Here is a 25,623-nt window from a genome sequence, read left to right on the forward strand (position 1 = left end):
CTGCCAGACCTGCTGAGCTTTTCCAGCAACTTCTGTTTTGAATAACTCGATATAGTACAGGTGCAGCTACTTCCATTGAGAATACAATATTTTGGGAATGACTCATATGATGGATATTGGGTTACACAATTCAGTATAACCATGGTAGATGCTGATGGAACAGCTCTGTTGACTCTTGCTTTGCCTTTCACTTTGCTCCACACTTGCCTCCCTTCTCACCCTCTCCTCACATCTTAAGTATTTTCAAAATATTTCAAATGGAACTCAAGTATTTTTATATGAATTTTTGGTATTCAAATGTTGTTGCATCTCTTCTTCTTAAATACTGTTCAAATGTCAAAACAACTGTCCATTGTATGTCCCTTTAGTCCCTCCTGAAGAAGAAGACTGGAAGACACCTGCAGGTAAGATGTCACCAAACTTGGTTTTTGTTTTTGAAATGTCTTTAAAATCTAGAGAAGAGATGAGGAGACTTTGTTTGATGTGATAAATTGTTATGATCTGGAATGTACCTCATGAAAGGTAGTGAGAAGAGATTCAATAATGACTTTCAAAATGAAGTGGGACATGCATTTGAACAGGAAACTTCCAGGATTTTGAAAGAAACATTGGGGCGGCATTAGATTATTGAATAGTTTGTTCAATTATGACTAATTGGCAAAATACATCTGGAAAACAAAATCAGAGATCTGTAAATAGAAATGGAAGCTAGGGAGGAGATACCAAAGACACTACTTCATACGTAAAAGTTCCATGACCGAGGGAAAAATGCCAGAGTGACTCCAATAGTGACCAACAGCTAATGTTGCACCTACATCAGTGAGAAATAGCAGAACTTTATAGAATCTCTACAGTGTAGAAGCAAGCCATTCAACCCATTGAGTCCACTCTGATCCCCCAAACAGCATCGCATCCAGACCCATTCCCCTACTCTACCACTGTAACCCTGCATTTCCCATGGCTTGTCCACCTGTCTCACACATCCCTGGACACTATTGGCATCTAACCTGCACATCTTTGGTCTGTGGGAGGGAACTGAAGCACCCGGAGGAAACCTATGCAGACATGGGGAGAATGTGCAAACTCCACACAAGCAGTTGCCCAAGGGCTGGAATCAAATCTGGGCCCCTGGCACTGTGAGGCAGCAGTGCTAACCACTAAGCCATTATGCCACTCAAACTTTGGGGAAAATAGTCCAATCAGTGTTATATTAGTCACAGAAAAGTACTAGAATCTGTGACGAATAAAGTGATGGATGACCATATAATGGAAAAGAAAGCCAGTCTGGATTTCAAATAGCTAAATCATGGTGAACTAACCTGATAAAATGTTTTGGAAAGGGTAGGTAAGGACAATTTTTAGGACAAGGTGAGGCGAGAGAGATTTTAAAAAGACCAAAAGGCAAATTCTTTACACAGAGGGTGGTTTGTGTATAGAATGAACTTCCTGAGGAAGTGGGGATGTGGGTACAGTTACAGCATTTAAAAAACATTTGGATGGATACATGGATAGGAAAGGTTTGGAGGGATAAGGGCCAGGGGTAGGCACGTGGGACTAGTGTAGTTTGGGATTATGATTGGCATGGACTGGTTGGAATGAAGGGTCTGTTTCCATACTTCATGATTCTATGACGCTATAACAATGGCAGTTTAAGCTCATTTTCATGTTTTCTCTCTTTCTCTACAATTCTGATTTCTAGCTTTCGCATTTCCATACTTTTCAATGCCCACTCCTTTACTGTATATTTTTCTGCCATCTCTGATTTCTTTATATTCTGCTCAAGGTCAACCTGCTTTTGCTGTCACTCAGTATGAACTGATCCCAGTGGCTCACTGTCACTCAGTATGAACTAATTCCAGTGTCTCACTACTTGAAGTACATGGGCTCCCCTGTATTTATTTCAAGCCAAATGTTAGGCTAGTCCTTCAGTTATCCCTGTTTCTGAGCCCTTGCATGCAATTACACTTCTAAACAGCCTGTCAGTTTAGTTCTCCCTTTCCTGAAGTTGATTTTCCCTCTTTCCTCCAAGAAGGGAATTTGCAGAGGAGGGAGGAAGAAGCTAGCTCCTCGGACTTTCCTTTTACTTTTCCAATCACAGAGGGGAGAAACAGGCAGACGGGATGTTTCTGCTGTGTTGTCCAACCACAATATTGTAGCTTCTCACTCAGGGCCAAGTCAAGAAGTCTTGAACGCACACAAAACTGGTCCTGGTTGAAAAACCAATCAACGTCTACTGCTGGGTAAAACAACCTCTGACCTCCAGCTGCAGAGCCAAGATTTCTACCTTCCTTTTCTATTAGTTCAATAAGTGAACCTTACACATTACGTTACGATTGAGTCCTGATTACTCTATGTTTAAAACTGCCTCATCTTTTCCACCACCCCTTGGTTTAAAGCATTGTATTTTCCAACCTTTAAGTCCACAATCTAAAAAGTAAAGTGATCTTTATAAAATATTAAACATAGTCATTGTTTTAATAATAATTTCTGTAGAACACCACCTTATCTGTGAAAACAATGGTCCCTGCTTTCTGTTCCTTAGTCACTTCCAGCTTCATAGTGCCACTGTCCCGTTAACCTTCCTGAAATTGATTTTGGAGCATAAATCTTGCAATACAGCAATCTTCCTTGAAATTCCCTTTTCCGAATAGAAGCGATCCAGTCATATGGTTGTGTAGAACTGAGCCCAGGCTCAGATGGCATTCCTCAATGTGGATGAATGCACTATCAGAGCCAGCTCTTGCCTTGCCAAATTATCATTGGCATGTTTTACTCTGGACGTTAAAATCAAATCCTTATTTTCTAGCATCCCCACCTCAGAAGAATACCCCAATCTGTGAACTATAAATCCAGAGTAACCCCGCCAGCCTCAGGCACATAATGAGCTTTGACCCTTTTCAAATGCTGCAGCAAGATCAGAGCTTCCCCAACTCCCAGCTCATTCATTATGCCCTTTCATTTTGACAGCTCTTCGTCATTCCCCCAAGCCCTGCTTCATTTCCTCAGCTTTGTTTTATTTCTGTGACTTTGCTTAACTCAACCCCCTCCCCGCTAAACCCAGTTTCACCCCCTCCCCTAGCTTCACCCCTCCCCCCAGCTTCACCCCCTCCCCCCGCTTTACTCCCTCCCTTGGTTTCACTCCCTCCCCCCTGCTTCACCCTCTCCCCCCAGCTTCACCCCTTCCCCCAGCATCACTCCCTCCCCCGCTTCACCCCCTCCCCCAGCTTCACACCTTCGTCCCACTTCACTCCCTCCCCCCAGCATCTCTCCCTCTCCCCTGCTTCACTCCCTCCCCATGCATCACTCCCTTCACCCTGCATCACTCCCTGTCCCCAGCATCACTCCCTCTCCCCAGCATCACTCCCTCTCCCCAACATCACTCTCTCCCCACTGCTTCACTCCCTCTTCCCAGCACTACTCCCTCTCCGCAGCATCACTCCCTCCCCCTGCATTATTCCCTTCACCCTGCTTCACTCCGTCTCCCCAGCACTACTTTCTCCCCCTGCTTCACTCCCTCCCCCCAGCATCACTCCCTCCCTCCTGCTTCACTCCCTCTCCCCAGCATCACTCCCTCCCCCCAGCATCACCCCCTCCCCCAGCATCACTCCCTCTCCCCAGCATCACTCCATCCCCCTGCATCACTCTCTTCACCCTGCTTCACTCCCTCTCCCCAGCATCACTCCCTCGCCCCATCATCACTCCCTCCCCCAGCATCACTCTCTTCACCCTGCTTCACACTCTCCCCCTGCTTCACTCCCTCTCCCCAGCATCACTCCCTCCCCCCAGCATCACTCCCTCTCCCTGCATCACTCCCTTCACCCTGCTTCACTCCCTCTCCCCAGCATCACTCCCTCCCCCCAGCATCACTCCCTCCCTCCTGCTTCACTCTCTTCTCCCTTCTTCACTCCCTTCCCTTCCCCCCTCACCAAGCTTCCCCCCTCACCCCATTTCACTCCCCACATCCTGCTTCAGTCCCTCAGCCCAGCTTCACTTCCTCAACCAGGCTTCATCTCCCCCAGCCTTTGCTTTGCTTCACCTCTACTCCCCTCTATTTCCGTCCTTATGCCCCAGTTTGGCTTGCTGTTCCCCCTTCCCCTTCATTCCTTCTTCAGGGTCAATTCATCAGTTGTTCTTTCTTCAGCACCCCCACTCCTCATTCCCTCGCCATTCACTTAGCTCCACTCATCTAGCCCTCAAAGGGCCCTAATAGGACCTTAACATGTCATCAATGTTCGATAAGGAAAATAGCAGCTCGCCACCACCTTCTCTCAGGCAACTAGGGTTGGGAAATAAATGTTGGCCAGCCATGTCCAACAAGTGAATCAAAAGAAAGGGCTGATTCTGGGAAGTTTCATTTAGCAAGAGATGTGCAGTCCTATTGTTTTAATCTGTTTTCTTTTCCCTCAGTGTGTCAAACAGCTACTGTTGCTGATATTGTTTTTGTTGTGGATGAATCAAGTAGCATTGGAAAGTCAAGCTTTCAACTGATCCGTCAGTTCCTTTACAATATTGTCAAAGTCTTGGATGTTGGACGTGACAAGGTCCAAATTGGTTTGGTTCACTACAGCACACTTACAAATCCAAAGTTTCAACTGAACGATTTTCACGATAAGTCTGAAATCCTGACAAGGATCCAAAAACTACCGTATCGAGGAGGAGGAACTTACACAGGAGCGGCCATCGAATATGTCAAGCAGAGATACTTTGTCCCAAACTCTGGCAGCCGCATAAATCAAGGTGTTCCTCAGATTGCAATCGTGATCACTGACGGCAAATCCCAGGATGATGTGACCGATCCAGCCGTTGCCCTGCGGCGTTCTGGCGTCACAGTCTTTGCTTTTGGAATCAAAGATGTCAACGAGACCGAACTCCAAAATATCGCCTCATATCCTTCGAGAAGTTATGTTCAAATAGTCCAGGAATTTGACCAACTAAAGCGAATGGAGGAACTCATTCAGAAGAGGATTTGCAATGCGATACGTAACTCGATTTCGAAAGTTCCCGAGCAAATTGAGCAACTTCAACATGGTGAGATCTGTATTTTTATTTTTGTCAGTCGGGTTTATTTTTTTTTAGTTTGATTTGTGTGTTCACATGTAGAAGACAGAGACTTTAAGGTATTTTTTTGAACTGAATTGCAGTGTCGGTGGTGATCCAGTTGGTAATGCTCGCTCCCCTGTGTCAGAAAATTCTAGATTCAACTCACAGTCCAGTATGTGAGCACAAAGATCTAGGCAGACATTCCAGTGCAGCACTGAGGAAGAGCTGCATGAGTGCCACTCAGTGAGTTTAAACCAGGGTCTTGCCTGCTCCCTCATCATCAATGATTTACATATACAAAAAGAAAGATCTCTTGGCATTATCCATACTGCCCTTGGGACAATATTCACCCTTCATTGTACATCACAAAAACAGACCATATGGTCATTACTACATTGGGAGCTTGCTGTTGACTGTTTGGTTGTTTGTTTTACTACATTTCAACAGTCACTCCAATGCAAAAGTACTTCTTTGGCTATAAAGCACTTTGAGACAGTCATCATGAAAGGCACTATGTAAATGCAATTCTATTTCAAATTATGTATTCTACAATGTTAGAGATAAAAGCTGCAGAAAATGGGGTAACTACCTTTTGCAGGAGCTGGTATTACAGGTGGCAGCCCTTCTTCTCCCAGCTGCCAGCCCAAAGAGGCAGCAAGGAACTCATTCCCTCTAGTGCCAGCTACCACACAGTTACTTCATATTAAAAGGAAGGGTAATTGACTGGAAGCAATGTTCCGTTTCCCCACCTCAGAAGCCCGTTGGCCAAACTGATCGCCTGGCTACTCAGTAGTCCCAGATTCAAAGTCCTGCAGCCCGGATGGAGATCGTTGTGGAAGGCTTTGCAGTGAGGAGAGTAGAGGCAGTGGGAGGAGGGATTTTAGATCAAAAAGTCAAGTCGTGACAGAGCAGCACCCAAGGAAAAGGGGTGTGTGGGTAAGATCTCAGGGAGACCGGTATCGCCGGATGGAAGAAAGGGGGTCCAGCGAGGAAGGCACATGTCCCTCAATCTGGCTGAGGCCCGAGCAGAGTGACCTGTCAAGGTTCAGCCGCCATCTCTGAGCTTCTCAAGCTTCAAGTATGGGATGGTGAGGGACCTGCCTTTGGCCTCAACTGTGCCCCATAAATTTGCCAACGTCGTGCAAGAGGGTAGAGGGAAAGCCACCCGGGGAATTTTATGGGCCAACTCATCTTCAAACCTGGTTGGAGCAAATTACTGCAGATGCTTGAATCTGTACTGAAAACAAACAAATGTTGGAGATCATGAAGAGTCATCTAGACTCGAGAACGTTAGCTTGCTCTCTCTCCATGGATATTGTCTGACCTACTGTGATCTCCAGCATTTTTCTGTTTTCATCTACAAATGTGCTGGCAGCTGGATCAAATTCTGCTCCGAGTCAATCCCGTTACCCTTACTTGGCTAAGCGTAGAGTAAAGCAAGGAACCCACTTCCACGTTTAATAGTGGAACATTATCATTTCTCAGAGCAGACATTGTTCTGACCTACACCTGAAATTTCTAGTAGACCAAATTTCACACAATAAGGTCCCATAAAGAAGCCAAATTATGGTCATTTTGGGTGAGGTCTAAGGCAACCAATAGAAATCCTCTATTCTACTAGAAAGTAACGTCATGAAATATTTATTCCACTCGAGAAGGGAGATGGAACCTTGGTTTAACATTTCCTCAAAAGGAAACATCTCCAAGTTGCAGTAGTTTCTCAGAGACCAGTGGTCTGTTGTGTACTGCATTTTGTATAGAACTGTACTTATTATCAAATTGGAGTGTCAGCCTCAATGAGCTCTTCAAGCCTTGGAAGAGTGTTTCGAACATATAATCTTCTAATTCTGATGCTATTGCCACAAATGTTGAATCATGGCTGATACAAAAGGTGCCTCAACATCTTTCCCCTTTACATTTACCTTCAGCATGTAATTCTGTTCATGCTGACTGGAAAGCCAGGGTGACTTCATTCACAGTTTGAACTTTGCAATTTGAACTTGAATCTTCTTGCACTAAATCATTTGAAGATGTTCTTGTGTTCTATGTTTTGAATTATTGCTTAGTTTATTTTATTCTTAGGTAGGACGTGGGCATCACTAACATTGTTGCCTGTTCCTTCTTGCATTTGGGCTGACTGGCTCTCTAAGCCATTACCAGCAGGCAGTTGAGAGTCACCCATGTTGCTCTGGGTCTGGGGTCCCATGTGGGCCAGGCCAGATAAGGACGGCAGATTTCCTTTCCAAAAGGACATTAGTTAACTAGATTTTTTAAAATGACAATCAACATGGTGACCTTCAAACTAACATTTTATTCTAAAGTCTCATTGGATTAAAATTTCATCAGCTGCCAAGGTGGGATTTAGAACATTAACCTGAGATTCTGAATTACTAGTGCAGTGACGTTATCACTACACCACCCCTTGAACCCAGGATTTCTGACTGAGAGGCGGAGATACTACCACTGCATCATAACAAGCCTCCCAACCAGAGCTTTAGTGTGTTTGTTTCTATGGAACTCAATTTATTGTTAATCAACCTGTTCAGAGATGTTAGTACACCACATTTTGGAGCAGATGAGACTTGTACCTGGGTCTATTGACTCTGAGTAGGGACATTACCATTGCACCAAGAACCCATTGTGGAGTTCAACATATTTTTCTCATCAATCTGTTCAGAGATCTTATGCACACCTCTGGAGCAGGTGGAACTTGAACCCAGGTCTCCTGGCTCAGAGGGAGGGACACCACCACTACACCACAAGAGGGCCTCCTAATGTAGAGCTCAAGAGAGTCCCCAGTTAATGATCACCACATACACACAATTTAGTGTAATTAACAAACCAACATATCAGATCAAACATTTGCTGCCTGATCACACGGTCCTGAATAGTGGCGAATGAATAGACAACTAAACAGAGGAGGACACCACAAATATCCTCAATGTCAAGGAGGCAGAAACCCAGCCCAGCATTGGGCAAAAATAAAATTAACTCCCGCCTCCTGATTTCTATCAACAATGCACAGTGGATGATGTATCTCAGATTCCTGCTTGATGTGCTCAAGAGGTCAGATATCAATCTTCAGCCAAATGAGTTAATTTCAAGTGGAGCAATTGCAAGTATTGAATGCAGCAATAACTATTGAAACTAATAAGAGCTAGTCTGAATAACTGAAGATTTCCTCTAGCACTAGCTGTCGTTTTACCCACATTGTTTCAGTGCAGCTGTTGTGTTGGCAGCTTTTGATAAAGGGGTAAGTATATTCTGTCCAAAGAGGTAGAAAAAAATTCAATTCAGCCAATTACCATTCCATCAATCTACATTCATTTTTACAGTTCTAACAAGTAACACTTGCATCAAATAACGGTCTGACTAATATTTAGTTTGTATTTTGCCAAGACATCTGACCTCATTCCAGTCTTGTAAGCACATCCAGACATGGAGAAAAGAACTGTATTCAAGAGGGAAATGAGATTGTGTTTGAGATCAAGCCAGTTTTAAACCAAGTTTGATTCCAAAATGCTTTAGCAAACTTAAGTCAGTGGAAATCAGGGACAAAATTCTCCAATAGCTGGTGTCATACCCAGAAAGTTGTGGTTGTTTGAGGATAATTATCCCAGCCCCAATATATTGCTGTAGAATAGTGTTCTGGGAGCAATGAAATCAACATATTTTATAAATCAGCATCCCATCTTTATAAGGTAAGAATTGCAAATAATTGCTGTGACTGTACACTGTTCAGTTCTGATCAGACTCTAAGACATTGGGATACTCTATGTCCAAACGTGATAATATCTAGATAGTATTCAGACTTGGGCTGATAATTTGCAAGTTACATTCTTGCAATAAAATGTCCAGTAATGACCATTTCCAAGAAAAAACTTATGATCTTAAGCAGCTTTTTTTCGTTGAACCCCAAATGTCAAAACTGAATTTGACCAGCCATATAAATACTGTAGCTGTTAGAACAGGTAATGGGGTGGGAATACAGTACCGTATAACTTAGCTCTCAACTCCTAAATCATTGCCCATATCTACATGGCGCAAGTTAGAAATGTGATTAAGTAATCTCCACTTGCCTGGATGTTGCAATTGCAATAACATTTGAAGAGCTTTGCACCATCAAGTACCAAGAAGCCTGTTTGTTTGGCACCACATCCACCACAGAAATAGTCACACTCTCGACCCTGCAGCAAGTCTCCAATTGTCCTTTGACAGCACTTTCCAAATCCATAGCTTATGCCATTTGGAGGGTCAGCAGACACATGGAAACATGTAGATGTAAGTGAGGACAGCAGATACTGGAGATTAGAGTTGAGAGTGTGATGCTGGAAAAGCACAGCAGGGCAGGCAGCATCTGAGGGGCAGGAAAATCGATGTTTCAGGCAAAAGCTCTTCATCAGGAATGAGGATTCCTCATTCCGGATGAAGGGCTTTGGCCCAAAACGTCGATTTTTCTGCTCCTTGGATGCTGCCTGACCTGCTGTGCTTTTCCAGCACCACACTTTCAACATGGGAACATATGGCAAATTCCCATCATCCACATATCATCCTCACTTGGAATGATTATTAAACAAAAAAAAATTAGAACCCTCTTTCTGACTTTTGTATCTACCCCAGATTGTCTATGGCTTTCCAATTAGATAGCTCACCACAACCTTCACAAAATAGACGGTGAACTTTCCAGTGACATTTACATTCTAACGAATGGATAAAAAATAGATATGGAGTGAGTACATTTTCACACTTTTAAAAAAAGAGCATAAGGGCTCATGGAATCCCTACAGTATGGAAGAAGACCATTCAGCCCATACTGACTCTCCAAAGGGCATTCAACCCAAACTCACCCATTTCTGTAACCCTGCAATCCCCATGGCTAATCCGCCTAGCCTACACATCCCTGGACACTATGTACAACTTAGAATGACCAATCCACCTAACCTGCACATCTTCGGACTATGGGAGGAAACTTTTGCAGACACAGGGAGAACATGCAAACTCCACACAGACAGTGGCCCAAGACTGGGATTAAACTTGGGTCCCTAGTAGTGTGAGGCTGGAGTGCTAACCACTGAGCCACTTTGCTACCCCAAACTAGCTTTGGCAACATTCTCTATGAGTAAATGAGCTTCATGTACAAGAGTATTCTGGGCTGCACAGAGACGGCCAGCTGTTAAAACTTGGGTCCTGTTTGTAGTACTAGAGTTTATAGGTAGCCTCAATGATATTACAGAACTTGATGGACACAAAAGTCTACCAAAGTATAAAGGAATTGTCTGTTTGCTGGGAATTCAGCTACAAGTAACAGATATTGATGCAAATTGATATCTGCTGCAAATTGAAAACCATCATTTGATTCCTCCAAATGTGGCCAATTAGCCACATAGTCTTGCTCCATGATTCAATGAGAACATGGTTGACTGTTTCACTTAACGCTATTTTCCTGCACAATCTCCTTATCCATTGACATCTTTTGCAAAGGTGGTTTGAAATTATCTGTTAATATTTTGGCAAATTGCTACTTTTTAAATCATTGCACTGTCAACTTTCTTAAACTTCAGGAACTTTGCAAAATGAACATGCTACCCAAAAAGTTCTAATAATAGAGCTCTATTTTCTCCTGCAGATATATGTTTATATTGTAAGTTTTTTATTACATTACATAATACATTAACATTAACATTTGCATTAACAAAAAGGTATTCTAATAATGAGGATCCTCCAGCAAACAATAATCAGAATATAATATTAAATGGGCACCAAAATGCTGCTGTATAGTCCAGCTGTGGTTTTTCCCTAATAACTGAAGCATTGCTCCTTTCTCTTTCAGGCTGTTCTGAAACTGAAGAAACTGATGTCTTCTTCCTAGTTGATGGCTCAGGCAGCATATTGCCTGAGAACTTCCAAGATTTGAAAAAATTCCTGGTTGAGGTAGTGAGCTTCTTCACAGTTGGTGCTAACCAGGTTCGTTTCGGTGTTGTGCAGTATGCAGATGGCCCACAAACTGAATTGGAAATCACTCAGTACACCAGCAAAACAAGATTAATACAGGCAATTAAGCGCATTGCTCAAGTCGGTGGGGGCACTAGGACAGGCCAAGCATTGACCTATATGAAGAATTTCATCAGTAAAGCAGAGCAAAGCCGACCAGCTGGTGTGCAGCGTTTCCTGATCACCCTCACGGATGGACAGTCAGCAGATGATGTAACGGGACCTGCTGCAGAAATAAGGCAACAAGGGGTCACTGTCTATGCCATTGGTGTCGGAGATGCAAAAGAGAATGAACTACAACTCATTGCTGGTGCTGCTGAAAGAGTTTTTTACACAAGAAGCTTTGATACATTGACACACATGAAAAACAAAGTGGTCCGGGATATTTGTTCAAAGGAAGGTAAGCATTCCTACATCCTCCCTGAGTGGTCAGCATTTTAAACATTATGCATGAACTGTAATCTTACCTGTGAACACATTTCCTTATCATTATTAGAGAAGAGTTAATTGCTGTTTTGATCTTTTCGGTTAACAACATCAGAAACCACTAAATTGCAATTTCAAGTTAAAACTGGTGAGCAATTTACTTGTAAAATCTTTTTAAGAGTTAACTTTGCAAAATTGCTACATTATGCATGAATTGGAATCCTCCCTGTGAACACATTTCCTTATCTTTTATAAAGGAGATAATTGCTGTTTTGATCTTTTCGGTTAACAATATAAGAAACCACAAAATTGCACATTTCAAGTTGAAACTAGGGAGCAATTTACTTGTAAAATCTTTTTAAGAGTTAACATTGCAAAATTGCTACATTATGCATGAATTGGAATCCTCCCTGTGAACACATTTCCTTATCATTTTATAAAGGAGATAATTGCTGTTTTGATCTTTTTGGTTAAGAAACCATAAAATTGCACATTTCAGGTTGAAACTGGGGAGCAATTTACTTGTTAAATCTTTTTAAGAGTTAAGTTTGCAAAATTGCTTCTTTCTTTCATTGTACATTGAGCTTGTGCACAGTGGGAAATAATGATGATCTAACTTTGCATATCTGTGTAATCCATTAGTGTCTTGCCAACAATCGAGGAAAGATCAGGAGGAACAGATGGAATCCCTATCCATTGAATTGAATCTCAGAGACAAAAAAAAATACTGCAGATGCTGGAATCCAAGATAGACAAGCAGGAGACTGGAAGAACACAGCAAGCCAGTCAGCATCAGGAGGTGGAGAAGTCAACATTTCAGGTGGAACCCTTGTTCAGGACTGAGGAAGGATTACAACCAAAACGCACTCTTTTCCACCTTCTGATGCTGCCTTGCTGGCAGTGTTCTTCCAGCCTCCTGCTTGTCTATGTTGAATTGAACCTTGGCATGATCTCAGAGTGGATTAACTCCAATTCCTGTATATTATTAATTCTAGAAAAAGGCTTTATTATTTGTCAAAAGAGAGCATAGTTTTGCAGTAGTGGAGGAGTTCCAGGAGGTCCATCTATAGAGAGCTTCCAAATCGCTGGAATATGATCTACAAAACAATTGAGGCTACAGTGTTGAATTAGATAGGTACCTGTGAGTGACACATCATTGGAGAATTTGTGAAGTTGTGTGTGTTCCAGCAGATTAAAATACGAATTGAAATTGAGGGCTGAATTTGACCAAAAATCAGCTAAGTGTCAATTTTGAGGAGTTTCATAGAACGTCTTCCTCTGTGATCTCTAACAATTTCCTGACACAGTTCTCCACTGCTCACCTTAACAAGTAGACACCAGACATCTGTGGCACGCTGCTCATGTTATCGTGTGCTCTCCAGCAGCAAAAGTACTCATCACTGCCAGGAACTTCCTGGATTTTCAGGGGCAGTGCCATATTGAAAACTCAACTGTGCACCAGGTCACCACTGCCAGCCATGACCAGCCCTTCACTGGGCATATTGAGTAACAGAAAAACTTCTGAGCAACATAGTTGGCATGGGTGACATTTCTTTCCAAATACAAGATCATAATCATAAATGAATTGCAATTTTTTATCATCACCTGTCTCATAAACTATCCTTTCAGCAGCAGATATGACAATCAAGCTACACAGGTTAACCTTCCTTTGGGCAGCATTTTGTCTATTCTTGGCATCAGTCAAAGGATTGCATAACTGAGTCATCAGCCATAGATGCAGAGGGTAGCCCTTAGCTCCCAGTTAGGATCCTTGTGAGGCATCCAACCATTCTATTGCTGAAGTCTGCTGCATTAAGAGGTAGTGTTGCCAGTGTGGTGTGTGTACATGTCGCTCTGCACAGTGGGAAAGCGACCACCTAGGCTGCAGCGCTGACTTCATCGAGGAAAAAACAAGATGACATGGGTGCATTCTAGCACAACTTATATCAGTAACAGTCTTGATACATTTATGGGATGAGGGTCATGTCACACCACTCGGGTAATCACTGGATCTGTGGAAGCAGCCAATTGCATAAAACATTAGTGCAGTTGTTACCTTAAAGGCTACTGGGTTATAATCGCTGTCTACCCGTTCAGCCCACAGTCCTACCCCAATTACATATTTGCTTCTTTGGATTTCTTCTGGCCCATGATCCCCTGCCTGGCTGGTCATGTATGTCATGGAAGCCATCTTGTTGTTCTGGTCAGCAACCATAAACTCGCCAATTGGATACAAAATTGGCTCACAGATAAAAGATAGAGGGCAGTGGTTGAGGGTTGCTTTTCAGACTGAAGGTCTGTGACCAGCGGTGTGAGGCAAAGCTGAGTCCACTGCTTTTTGTCATTTATGTAAATGATTTGGATGTGAATATAGGAAGTATGATTAATAAGTTTTCAGATGACACCAAATTAGTAGTGTCATGGACAACGAAGAAGGTTACCTTAAAGTTCAAAGAGACCTGGATCAGATGGGCCGATGAGCTGAGGAGTGGCAGATGGAGTTTATTCTAGATAAATTTGAGGTGCTACAGTTTGGAAAGGCAAATCAGGGCAGGACTTATATACTTAATGGTAAGGTCTTGGGGGGTGTTTCCAAACAAAGAGATCTTGGAGTGCAGGTTCATAGTTCCTTGAAAGTGGAACTGCAGGTTGACAAAATAGTGAAGACAGCGATTGGTATCCTTGCCTTTATTAGTCAGTGCATTGAGTATAATAGTTGGGAGGTCATGTTGCAGTTGTACAGGATATTGGTTAGGCCACTTTTGGAATACTGAATTCACTTCTGATCTTCCTGCTATTAGAAAGATGCTGTTAATCTTGAAAGGGTGCAGAAAAAATTTACAAGGATGTTGCCAGGGTTGGAGAGTTTGAAATACAGGGAGAGGCTGAATGGGCAGGGGTTATTTTCCATGGAGCATTGGAGGCTGAGGGGTGACCTTTTGGAGATTTATAAAATCATGAGGGGTATGGATAGGGTGAATTATCAAGGTCTGTTCCCAGGGTATACGAGTCAAAAGTTAGAGAGCATAGGTTTAGGGGGAGAGGGGAAAGATTTAAAAGGGGCTTAAAAAGAACTTTTTCACAGAGAGAATAGTGCATGTATGGAATGAACTGCCAAAGGAAGTGATGGAGGCTGGGACAATGATAACATTTAAAAGGCAACTAGATGGACATATAAATAGGAACGGTTTTAGAGGGATATGGGCCAAATGCTGAAAAATGGGACTAGAGTAATTTAGGATTTCTAGTGAGCATGGATGAGTTGGACCAAAGGGCTTTGTTCTGCAAATAGACCAATCACCTTGAGTTAAAGGGTGACTTCCACAGCTGGCAAAGTAGAAGGTTAACATCAGGTTGGGGCTGGAAGGAAGCAGGATCCAAAGAGGTGAGTCAATCCTCCTGTTTTAACACCCTCTTCCATCTTGGTTTCACCATAAACTGTGTGGAGTAAAATTAAAGACAGTGCCATCATCTTCTGACCCGGTATATCTTTCTGTGTTTGTGTTGTTGTTCTTTATTGTTATTGTTCTTTGTTCAATGGCCAGGCAATTGCAATCCCAATAATTGCGAACACTTTCTTTCCTTACTGGTAGGACATTTCCTCCTTTATCACGCCACCAACAAAATGACCTTTCCTTAAAATATATCCATTTGCGTGATAAGACTTCAAAAATGATGCATTACACTTCACAGAGTTTGTCACTCATCTCCACAGTGTTCCCAATGTATCGGTTCCCTCCCAGCAATGGAATAAAGGTGAAAACTAACTTCTGCTATGATCTATTTCTTTCAGTCTGCAGTCAGCTTGACCGAGTCGACATCATCTTCCTCATTGATTCATCAGGAAGCATACAGGCTGAAGATTTTGCGCATATGAAAAAAGTAATGACTGATTTTGTTGATAAAACCAACTTGGGATTAGATAAAGTTCACATTGGTTTGCTCCAATTTAGCTCCAGACCCAAAGCTGAGTTCCAACTGAATGTCCACTCAGTAAAAGCTGATCTAAACACAGCGATTGGAAACATACAGCAGCTGGGAGGGGGAACTCTCACAGGTAAAGCACTGACCTTCGCAGCAAATTACTTTGATGAAGCTAAAGGAGGTCGCCCTGATGTTCCTCAGTACCTCGTAGTGATAACTGATGGAGAGGCTCAGGATGAGGTCCTTCAACCTGCCAAAGCCATAAGGGATAAAGGTGTCACCGTGTTCGCTGTGGGAGTATTCAATGCTAACAGCACGCAGCTTCTGGAAATTGCAGGAGAACCGGAAAAAGTCTACTATGTTGAAGACTTCAAATCACTGGAAGAAACAGGACAGCAATTATTGTGGGAGATTTGCAGCTCACATAAAGGTACGTAAGCCTTATGTTAAAGACTATAAGGAGCTGATGGGACAACTTGAGGACTGAGTGGCAACAATTCACAGAGATAGGCCTTGGACCCAGTATACATGGGAATGGGCCTCAAATTTACTGTGGAATAGGACCACCTGGTTTATCTGAGTGAGCCTTCACCAGCCTATTATTGGGAATAGTCTTTCATTAGACCGAAGACTAGAAAAGTCAAAATTTTATCATTCAGTGATAATATGGGTTACCAACGGTACTTGTCAGGTCATACAAACATGTAACACAGAAGCAGACAGGAGCCCATTCAGTCCCTCAAGTCTACTTTGCTGTTCACTAAGATCATGACTCATCTGGCTGTGTTTCTAAGTCTGCATTCTTGTCTATTTCCTGTAAGTTTTGATATTCTTGCCTATCAAGAATCTACCTCTGCCTTAAAAATATTCAATCACTCCGCCTCCATTACCCTTTTAGACAGTGAGTTTCAATGTCACACACCCTCTGAGAGTAAAAAGTCATGATCGCTATTGGGAAAGAACATCCCTAATTTTTAAACCATATCAACTGGTCCTGGTTGCACTCTCAAAGAAAGCATCCTTTCAGCATCCACCTTATCAAAATCATTCAGCATTTCTTACCCTTTAATTATTACCCTTCACTCTTCTAAGCTACAGAAGCCCAACCCATCTATCTATTCTCAAAGGACAATCTACACAGACGAAGTGTTAGTCTACTAAATCTAGGTCCTCAGGTATAGTCACAGTTCATGAACATGCTTGTCCTTTGATATTCCTAAATTAGTTTGTGAAATAATTGTACAGAGGCTAGAATCCCATCACCAACCCAGCCTTTGTTTACTTGCAGCCAACCAGCCAGCCCAGACTCAGTGCCATGAAGTGAGGAGACTCTAAATCTCCTCTTTATATTTCCTTGCTTTTTTAAAAATTTCAAAACCCCACACTACCAACAGGCACCTGTTCATATTTTTTTCTTTTGTTCTCTTCCCCCACACTACCGCCTAACAGCAGTAGTGCTTATTTTTCCCCAGTACCCATGTCGTGTGGGTGCAGGTGTAGGACTCAGTGAAGAACAACTGGTGCATATATTTTTATTTATAAAAATACAAAGGGAAAAAGCACCAGAGTGGCCAAAGACAAGTAGTGCCCCTCTCATCAAAGGGCAATGCTGCGTGATCAAAAAGGTGAAGGGGAGGGCAGGGACTAAATCAAAATAGAGTTGGAGGGGGAAATAAAACACTCCACTCCCTGAACAGCTCAAGGGTGTTGGTGGACATCGCATGCTCCTTCTACAGGGACACCCAGGCTCAGAGTAACCACGGAAGAGGGGCTGGCAATCAGCCATAGTGACCCTTCCACAGCCTGCTTCCTGAACTTGTTAATGGCCAGTTTAGCCAGACCCAGGAGCAGACCCACAAGGGCGTCCTCAGGCCTGCCCTCCCTCCTCCGCACCGGGTACCCAAAGGTCAGGAGCTTGGGACTGAAGTGCAACCAAAAACAGAGGAGAAAGTTTTTAAGACAATCACAAAGGGAGTGTACGTGCCCACAGCCAATATATACATGGTCCATGGACTCCACAGCACCGCAGAACAGGCACTTGGCTGGGAGTCCGTGAACCACCACAAGCTGTGTTTGCAGGGGACCACTGCATGCAGCACCCTCCACCCAGATCCCCGAGAGATAGGAGGAGGACTCCCATGTAGAGAGACTTCCACTGGGCATCCTCACCACCCTGTGGCAAATGGGCACACCAGGGCGAGTCTGGGCAGTTATCTCCTGTTTATATATATTTTTTTAACTGAGGAGATTCTAAATCCTCTGTTTATATACTTTCCCACCCCAACTGCGGTAGTGCTTACTTTTCCCCAGCACACATGTTGTGTGCGTGCAGGTATGAGACACAGTGAAAGACACAAGGTGTACAAATCTTCAATTTCCACCACCAGGAAGAAAGGAAACACCAGGGTGATCAGTGACAGGATTAAATCAAAATAGAGTTGGAGGGGAAAATAAAACTCTCCACTCCTGCGGTGCTCACCTCTCCCTGAACAGCTCGGGGGAGTTGGTAGACACTGAGTGCTCCTTCTTCAGAGATACCCAGGCTCTAACGTAACCACGGAGGAGGGGCAGGCAATTGGCCCTAATGACCCCCTCCATGGCCGGCTGCCTGGACCTGTTTATGGCCAGTTTGACCAGGCCCAGGAACAGACCCATGAGGAGATGCTCTGATCTACCCTCCCCTCTCCCTACCAGGTGCCCAAAGATCAGGAGCTTAAGACTGAAATGCAACCAAAAACAGAGGAGAAGATTTTTAAGGAAATCAAACAGGGAGTGCAAGCGCCCATAACCAATATATACATGGTCCACAGACTCCTCAGCGCCACAAAACAGGCAGTTGGGCTGGGAGTCCATGAACCACCACAATCTGTGGTTGCAGGGGACTGCTGTGTGCAGCACACTCCACCCCAGATCCCTGAGAGAAAGGGGGAGGACTCCCACATAGGGAGCCCTCCACTGGGGATCCCCACTGCCCAGTGGCAAATGGGCATGCTAGGGCATGTCCAGGTGGTGATCTGCTGTTTATTTTTTTTTCCCTAAACCCCACACTACCGCCTAACTGCGGTAGTGCTTATTTTTCCCAAGTACCCATGGTGTGTGGGTGCAGTTGTGAGACACAGTGAGAGACGCAAAGTGTACAAATCTCTGTTCAATTTCTACCGCCAGGAAGATAGGAAAACACCCAGGTAGCCAGTGACAAGCAGTGCCCTTCTCATCAAAGGGCAATGCTGTGTGATCAAACAGTGAAGGGGAGGGCAGGGACTAAATCAAAATAGAGTTGGAGGGAGAAATAGTGCACTCCACTCCCTGCGGCACCCACCTCTCCCTGAACAACTCCAGGGTGTTGGTGGACAACGCGTGCTCCTTCTCCAAGGACACCCGGGCCCTAATGTAACTGCGGAAGAGGGGCAGGCAGTCGGCCCTAATGACCCCCTCCACGGCCCGCTGCCAGGACTTGTTTATGTCCAGTTTGGCCAGGTCCAGGAGCAGACCCACAAGGAGATCTTCAGACCTGCCCTCCCTTCTCCGTACCGGGTGCCCGAAGATCAGGAGCGTGGGACTGAAGTGCAACCAAAAGCAGAAGAGGAGGTTTTTCAGAAAATCAAAAAGGGAGTGCAAATGCCCACACCAATGTACGCATGGTCCACGGACTCCACAGCGCCACAGAACAAGCAGTTGGGCTGGGAGTCCGTGAACCACCGCAATTTGCGATTGCAGGGGACTGCTGCATGCAGCAACCTCCACCCCAGATCCCCAAGAGAAAGGGGGAGGACTCCCGCGTAGAGAGCCCTCCACTGGGGATCCCCACCGCCCGGTGGCAAATGGGCACGCTAGGGCATGTCCAGGTGGTGATCTGCTGATTATATTTTTTCGTTTTTCTTTTTTTTTTCCTCTTTTTTTCTTTACCCCCGCACTACCCCCTAACTGCGGTAGTGCTTATTTTCTCCCCAGCACCCATGGTGTGTGTGTGCGAGTGCGAGACGCAGTGAGCGACACACAGTGCACAAATCTTTATTTAATTTCCACCACCAGGAAGAAAAGAAACATCCGAGTGGCCTGTGACAAGCAGTGCCCTTCACATCAAAGGGCAATGCTGCGTGATCAAACAGTGAAGGGAGGGCAGGGACTAAATCAAAATAGAGTCGGAGGGGGAAATGATGCACTCCACTCCCTGCGGCACCCACCTCTCCCTGAACAACTCCAGGGTGTTGGTGGACACCACGTGCTCCTTCTCCAAGGACACCCGGACTCTAACGTAACCGCAGAAGAGGGGCAGGCAGTCGGCCCTCACGACCCCCTCCACAGCCCGCTGCCTGGACCTGTTTATGGCCAATTTGGCAAGGCCCAGGAGCAGACCCACGAGCAGGTCTTCAGACCTGCCCTCCCTCCTCCGCACCGGGTGCCCGAAGATCAGGAGCATGGGACTGAAGTGCAACCAAAGGCAGAGGAGAAGGTTTTTCAGAAAATCAAAAAGGGAGTGCAAACGCCCACATCCAATATACACATGGTCCATGGACTCCACAGCACCACAGAACAAGCAGTTGGGCTGGGAGTCCGTGAACCACCGCAATCTGCGGTTGCAGGGGACTGCTGCGTGCAGCAACCTCCACCCCAGATCCCCGAGAGAAAGGGGGAAGACTCCCACATAGAGAGCCCTCCACTGGGGATCCCCACCGCCCGGTGGCAAATGGGCATGCTAGGGAGTGTCCAGGCAGTGATCTGCTGTTTATTATTAGTCAGCCAGGGCATATTAACAACTCCAATCAAAGATCAGTAGTCAACAACGTCCATCTGGTTACATTCACTACAATTGTTGGAATTAAGCTGTCAATGTTAACTCTATCATTAACCACACACACAAACACACGCACTGACAGCATGCTGAAAACAACTGTAAATCTTTTACCGAATCTAAGTCTATCAAACTGATTTTCCAATTGCAAGTTGCTTAACTCGGAAAGGATTAAGCCTTTCAATTCTTTGGGTCTTCTCCACCTTTCGGTTTAATCATTGCTGGTAATATATGTGCTTCGACTCCATTTCCCCATTGTTGTTTCCGATTCCCTCAAAACTCCATCCCTCACTTCACGAAATTCTATCAGTCTCAGCTTTGAAAGCTCCAAATGACTCTGTGCTCACAGAAACCTAGAGGACACATTTCCAATTATCTACTACCCTTTGTGAGAAAGATTCCAGTCCCAGTTCTTCCTTTATTTGAAATTTAGTCGTCATTTTGTTGGGTGTAAGCTTACTTACTGAAAGAGAGATTATCATCCACTTATGCATAATGACCCAGTTGTGAAGAAATTAATGTGATTTATTTTCCCTTCTGTCATGGCTGTGAATTTAATTGCCTAAACTCTGGAATTTGTTTTCAACAATCTCTCACTCCTCCTTTTAATATGTGTTGTAAAATTTATCTTACCAAGGTTTTGGTCATCTATCTCAATAATTACTTACATAATTCGAAGTTTCAGTATGTTAAACATTAAATGTTAAAAATAAATGCAAATTGTTGTTTATTTTCACTTCACTTTACTTTGGAAAAATAATCCAAGCAAGTGTTTGTGGAACAAAGGAGCTTCTAAAGTGGAGCCATCACAGCTCATTTGTTTTAATGTGTGTTTTATTTTTCCCTTCCTTGTTTCACTCTCACAGATTGCTGGAAGGCACAAATCGCAGATATTATTTTTGTAATCGATGGATCGGGGAGCATATCGGGAACTCAGTTTAACAACATGAAACGTTTCATGGTAGGAATGGTGAACAATTCTGATGTTGCTACAGACAAGGTTAAGTTTGGGGCTGTGCTGTACGGTAATAGCCCTCAAACTGTCTTCCATCTCGATCAATTCACAAGTAAAGATGACGTCAGTAAAGCAATTTATGAAATGAATACTGTAGGTGGAGCTACCTTTACTGCAAAGGCCCTCGATTTTGCAAATGGGCTTTTAGATCCATTAGAAGGTGGTAGAAAGCAGTTTGGAGTGCCCCAATTTCTTCTGGTCATTACTGATGGGCTGTCAACTGACAGAGGAGATTTAAATTCTGTAGTGAAGGTAATCAGCGATGAAGGTGTTAATATATACACAGTCGGTGTAGCTGATGCAAATCAAGATGAACTCCTTCAGATTTCTGGATCTCCAGAAAACTCCTTCTATGTGCAAGAGTTTGAAGACTTGGAACGATTGATGAACACCATATCCCAGAAATTCTGTCATGACTCTAAGCCCGGTGAGTAATTTTGGAAACCTGAAACGTCTATGTCAATGAGGTGAGCAATGCTGTCTTTCTTTTTCTGGTAGTTCTTCAAAACAAAGAGAGCACTTGCCGTGGTGAACTGTCTTTCAATATGGGGAGGGAACGTTATTGCTCCATAGTTCTGGCTGACTAGACTTTCCCAGTTTGACTACCTGCCACAGGCCCTAATGGAGGGTTGATGGGTTGACGTATGGTTGGCTATGCTATGATCACATTTTCTGTGGACATCAGGTCCCAGAGTGGGACATGATCCTGAAGATTCTGGGGCAAAGCCAGGAACATAACCACTGCAAGATCAGCCCATATCATAATATTAGCAGTGAGAAAGAAAGGAATCATTAACAGTTCATGTTATGGAGAGGAGTAGGTTGCTTTCTGCCTCATTTTATTTGAAACAGCTGGAAATTGGACATATCCCACAAAGTCCACTGGACATATTAAAGTGGGCTTTCAGGATTCAATCGGATTTGGAGTAGGTTGGATTTATTTACCTCCATCCAGTCTATGCCAGGAGGTTAGTTTGGAATTAGACACTTTCCTAGGATTGTTTTATCTCATGTGTAACGAGAAAGGAACAAAAAGGGCACAGACAAGGCAAGGATTTATTTCTCTGTCATATAGATCTGAACATTTTGCCTCCTTTGAAATTTCTTTAAAATCCATTACTGGCAAGGCCAATTACCTAAATCCTAATTGCTCTCGAATGGTGAGCTAACTTCTTGAATCTTTGCAGTCTTTGTTACTTGGATACATCCGCAGAGATATTAGGGAATAAATTCCAGGATTTTACCCACTGCAGTGAAAGCAAAAGTGTAGTTCTAGGTCAGGATTGTGTGTGAAAGGTTGACTCTCAGACCCAGTTGATAGAAAGCAGAGACCAGTTTTCTGTACTATAGAAGAATGATTATGTATTGCAAATCATTAGACTATTGGTAAACAGTTACAAACCATTGGCAGGGAACACAGCTAACTAAAACTCTGTTCCCTTATAAACTCCCCCTTATACACACACACACACACACACACACACACACAAAATTAGGGAAAATACATTATTGACAGAGGCAGAGAAAATTTTTAAAATCAGTTCAGTGGTTTTTGTTTCCTGATTTTATTGTTGAGATGATCTGTCATCAACTAACCAGGCTCTTCGTGTTTAGTTGCCTTTCTCTGGAAGCATTCTCTGGTTTGTAAGAAATACAGTGTGACTGGTTTGTTTAGAAAATGTCTCTGATCTCTCAAAAGTCACAGCTCACAGCAAATACTGCAGCAAAGGTTGCTGGTTTTATTCAAGTTTAAACCAAGTTTTCTGTTTAACTGCAGAAAACAGATAGTGGAGGACAACACCGCACATTTCTGGGTCTTTCTTTCTCTCTGCGTCTGTGTAACTTCATCTAGTTCTAACTTCCTTAGTTATTGGAGAATCAATCAGCTTCACCTGTAAACAACTCTGCAGTTCCAGATATCTGCACATGGAAGGAATCATTGCTACAAAAACAGAATGCACAATAGGTACCAGATTGCTTGCTGTGAAATTGTGCAGTCATTCTGGTAAATCCCTAGTTTTTTTTTAATGAACAGTTCTTTCTCGTTGTCATCTGCAAGTTTTTAAAGACACAACAGTAAAAGGACCCAGTCTGTACAGTGGGTAAAACCCACCTTAAAAGCTACCACTTCAAAACCTTTTAGTTGTGACTGTAGATCTTTTATAAAATGCCACAGAGTCAACAGTTGGTCAGTGGTAACCCTCTAGCTTCTGAGTAAAAAAGTTGTGGATTCAATGCCATATCACTAGCTCCAGCATAATATCCACATTGGTGATCCTCTGTGGGATTGAAGGATTGCTACACTGTCAGAAATTCAATCTTTTTAATGAGAGTGCAACACATGGACATAACAAAATGGCAAAATGCTATTTTTCAGAGGAGCACTTTTCCCCGTGACATTTGAGTGGATGTTTATCTTTCAATCAATACCTTTAAGTAGATTATGTGCACAAATAAACTGTCTCTACAACAGAGATCACTCCACAAATGAATTTAATTCACTGTAAACCACTTGGAGACCCTTTGTGAAAGGTTTGATAGAAGTCTCACTTCTTTCCTCTTTCTGTAAACGCATCAGTCAGTCAAAAATGTCCAGCAGTTGTTAAATTCACAAAACTAGTATTTGCAACCAGCCTTCTGGCTACATTTCTGTTACTCTTCACTAGTAACTGTGCCTGTTGGAAAAATGTATCTTGGTAAAGATCACCTCTGCTCTGGTCACAATCAAACATGAAACAAAGGGCGGGAAACTGTTACATCCAAAAGTGGGGAATTACCCCTTGATATTGCTAACACAAAACTCTTGCAGTCTCTAAAAAGGTGGAGGGAGCAGTTACAGTTATAACTTTCATAGGAGAATTCAATAGAATTAGGAAAGGGAAAAATGTATTGTAAGATAGTGGAAAGCGATGAATATGAAAAAGAATTGGATAGCTCAATGCTTTAAAATTGACAAAACTAACTGTTAATGATACACTAAGTTTGATCTTGTGTGGTATAAGATTACGTGATTGTGCTCATGTTGTTCAGGCAGAAGATACAGAAGCTTGAACACACGAATCAGCAGGTTCAAGAACAGCTTCTTTCTGGCCCTTATTAGACTGATGAATGGGCTCTCTGACTTCAAATAACACTGTCAGTATTAATGTTGTATCGCGCACATCCTGTGTGGTGTAACCTGTATGCCTTACTCTGTCCAAGCCTTTTTTTCTCACCCTATTGTCTGTACATCCTTGCTTATTCTGACCTGCCTGTGCTGCTCATATACAAAACTTTTCACTGTACTTAGGTACACATGACAATAAATAAATCAAATCAAGTCAAATATTGGAGACAAAAATGGAAAAAATCTCTCACTTAGCGGAGATTGCAAACCCGGTTAATCTATTTTGTGTCCTGACAGGTTTTGTGTTTTTTTTGTTTTGTAGATTGTGATGTTTACGAAGCAGACATTGTTTTTTTAATTGATGGCTCATCAAGTATTTCTGCAAGTGATTTCAATCAGATGAAAGATTTCTTGAAATACGTGGTGCGGATGTTTACTGTTGGTCAGACAAACGTCCAGTTTGCTGTTGCCCAATACAGCGAAGGACAAGTCGCTATTTTTCAGCTGAATGAGATGAGTGTTCAAAGTGAGCTGATTGACCGAATTGATAAAATCATCCAACTCACTGGTGGAACCTTGACAGGGAAGGCACTTGAGTTTGTGATGGATTTCTTTGAAACATCAGCAGGAAGTCGAAAGCTACAAGGGGTCCCTCAGTACTTACTTGTCATTACTGATGGCTTGTCCGAAGACAGTGTGGTTGCCCCAGCCAGCAACTTGAGAAAGGAAAATATCAATGTTTTTGCAGTTGGCATTGGACAAACAAATGACAATGAGCTAATTCAAATTAGTGGTGCACCAGAGAGAAAAATTTATATTGAGGACTTTGGTGAGTTAGACACAATTAAAAGGAGAATTGTCCGTCATCTGTGCACTCCGCCTGTGGAAGGTTAGTAGACTTGGTGTGGTTTTCTAAATTACAATTAACTGTAGTTCAGTATTTCAATGATATACTTTAACTAAATTAATATTTTCTTTTGTTACCATGAAGGGAAATAAAATCCAATTTGGAAACTATTTATTAAAGCATTTACGTTTTCTCCCTTTTAGTTCTGTGTTAAAGTCATAGAGTCAAAGACATACTGCATGGAAACAGACCCTATGGTCCAACTCGTTCATGCCGACCAGATATTCCAAACAAATTTAGTCCGATTTTCCAGCACTTGATCCATATCCCTCTAAACCCTTCTTATTTATATATCCGTGCAGATGCCTTCTAATGTTGTAATTGTGCCAGCCTCCACCACTTTCTCACACACATTTCTCCACATCTCAGTCCTACACCATCTCCTTTAGACTGCAACCCACCCCCACCCACACCCCCTGACA

At 43.2% G+C, this 25,623-nt stretch overlaps 1 protein-coding gene across 1 annotated transcript in view; it reads left to right on the top strand.

Moving 5' to 3' along the window:
- LOC132832331 (collagen alpha-6(VI) chain-like) overlaps positions 1-25,623 on the top strand; it is a 182,892-nt gene that overhangs the window by 46,607 nt on the left and 110,662 nt on the right. The window contains exons 5-10 of the mRNA XM_060850253.1: positions 369-404; positions 4,408-5,028; positions 10,871-11,431; positions 15,251-15,811; positions 21,040-21,615; positions 24,617-25,183. Coding sequence (XP_060706236.1) covers positions 369-404; positions 4,408-5,028; positions 10,871-11,431; positions 15,251-15,811; positions 21,040-21,615; positions 24,617-25,183 — 2,922 coding nt within the window. The remainder of the gene's footprint in view (positions 1-368; positions 405-4,407; positions 5,029-10,870; positions 11,432-15,250; positions 15,812-21,039; positions 21,616-24,616; positions 25,184-25,623) is intronic.

Source organism: Hemiscyllium ocellatum, chromosome 34 (assembly GCF_020745735.1).
Source record: "Hemiscyllium ocellatum isolate sHemOce1 chromosome 34, sHemOce1.pat.X.cur, whole genome shotgun sequence".
In the NCBI taxonomy this organism is placed as follows: Eukaryota; Metazoa; Chordata; class Chondrichthyes; order Orectolobiformes; family Hemiscylliidae; genus Hemiscyllium; species Hemiscyllium ocellatum.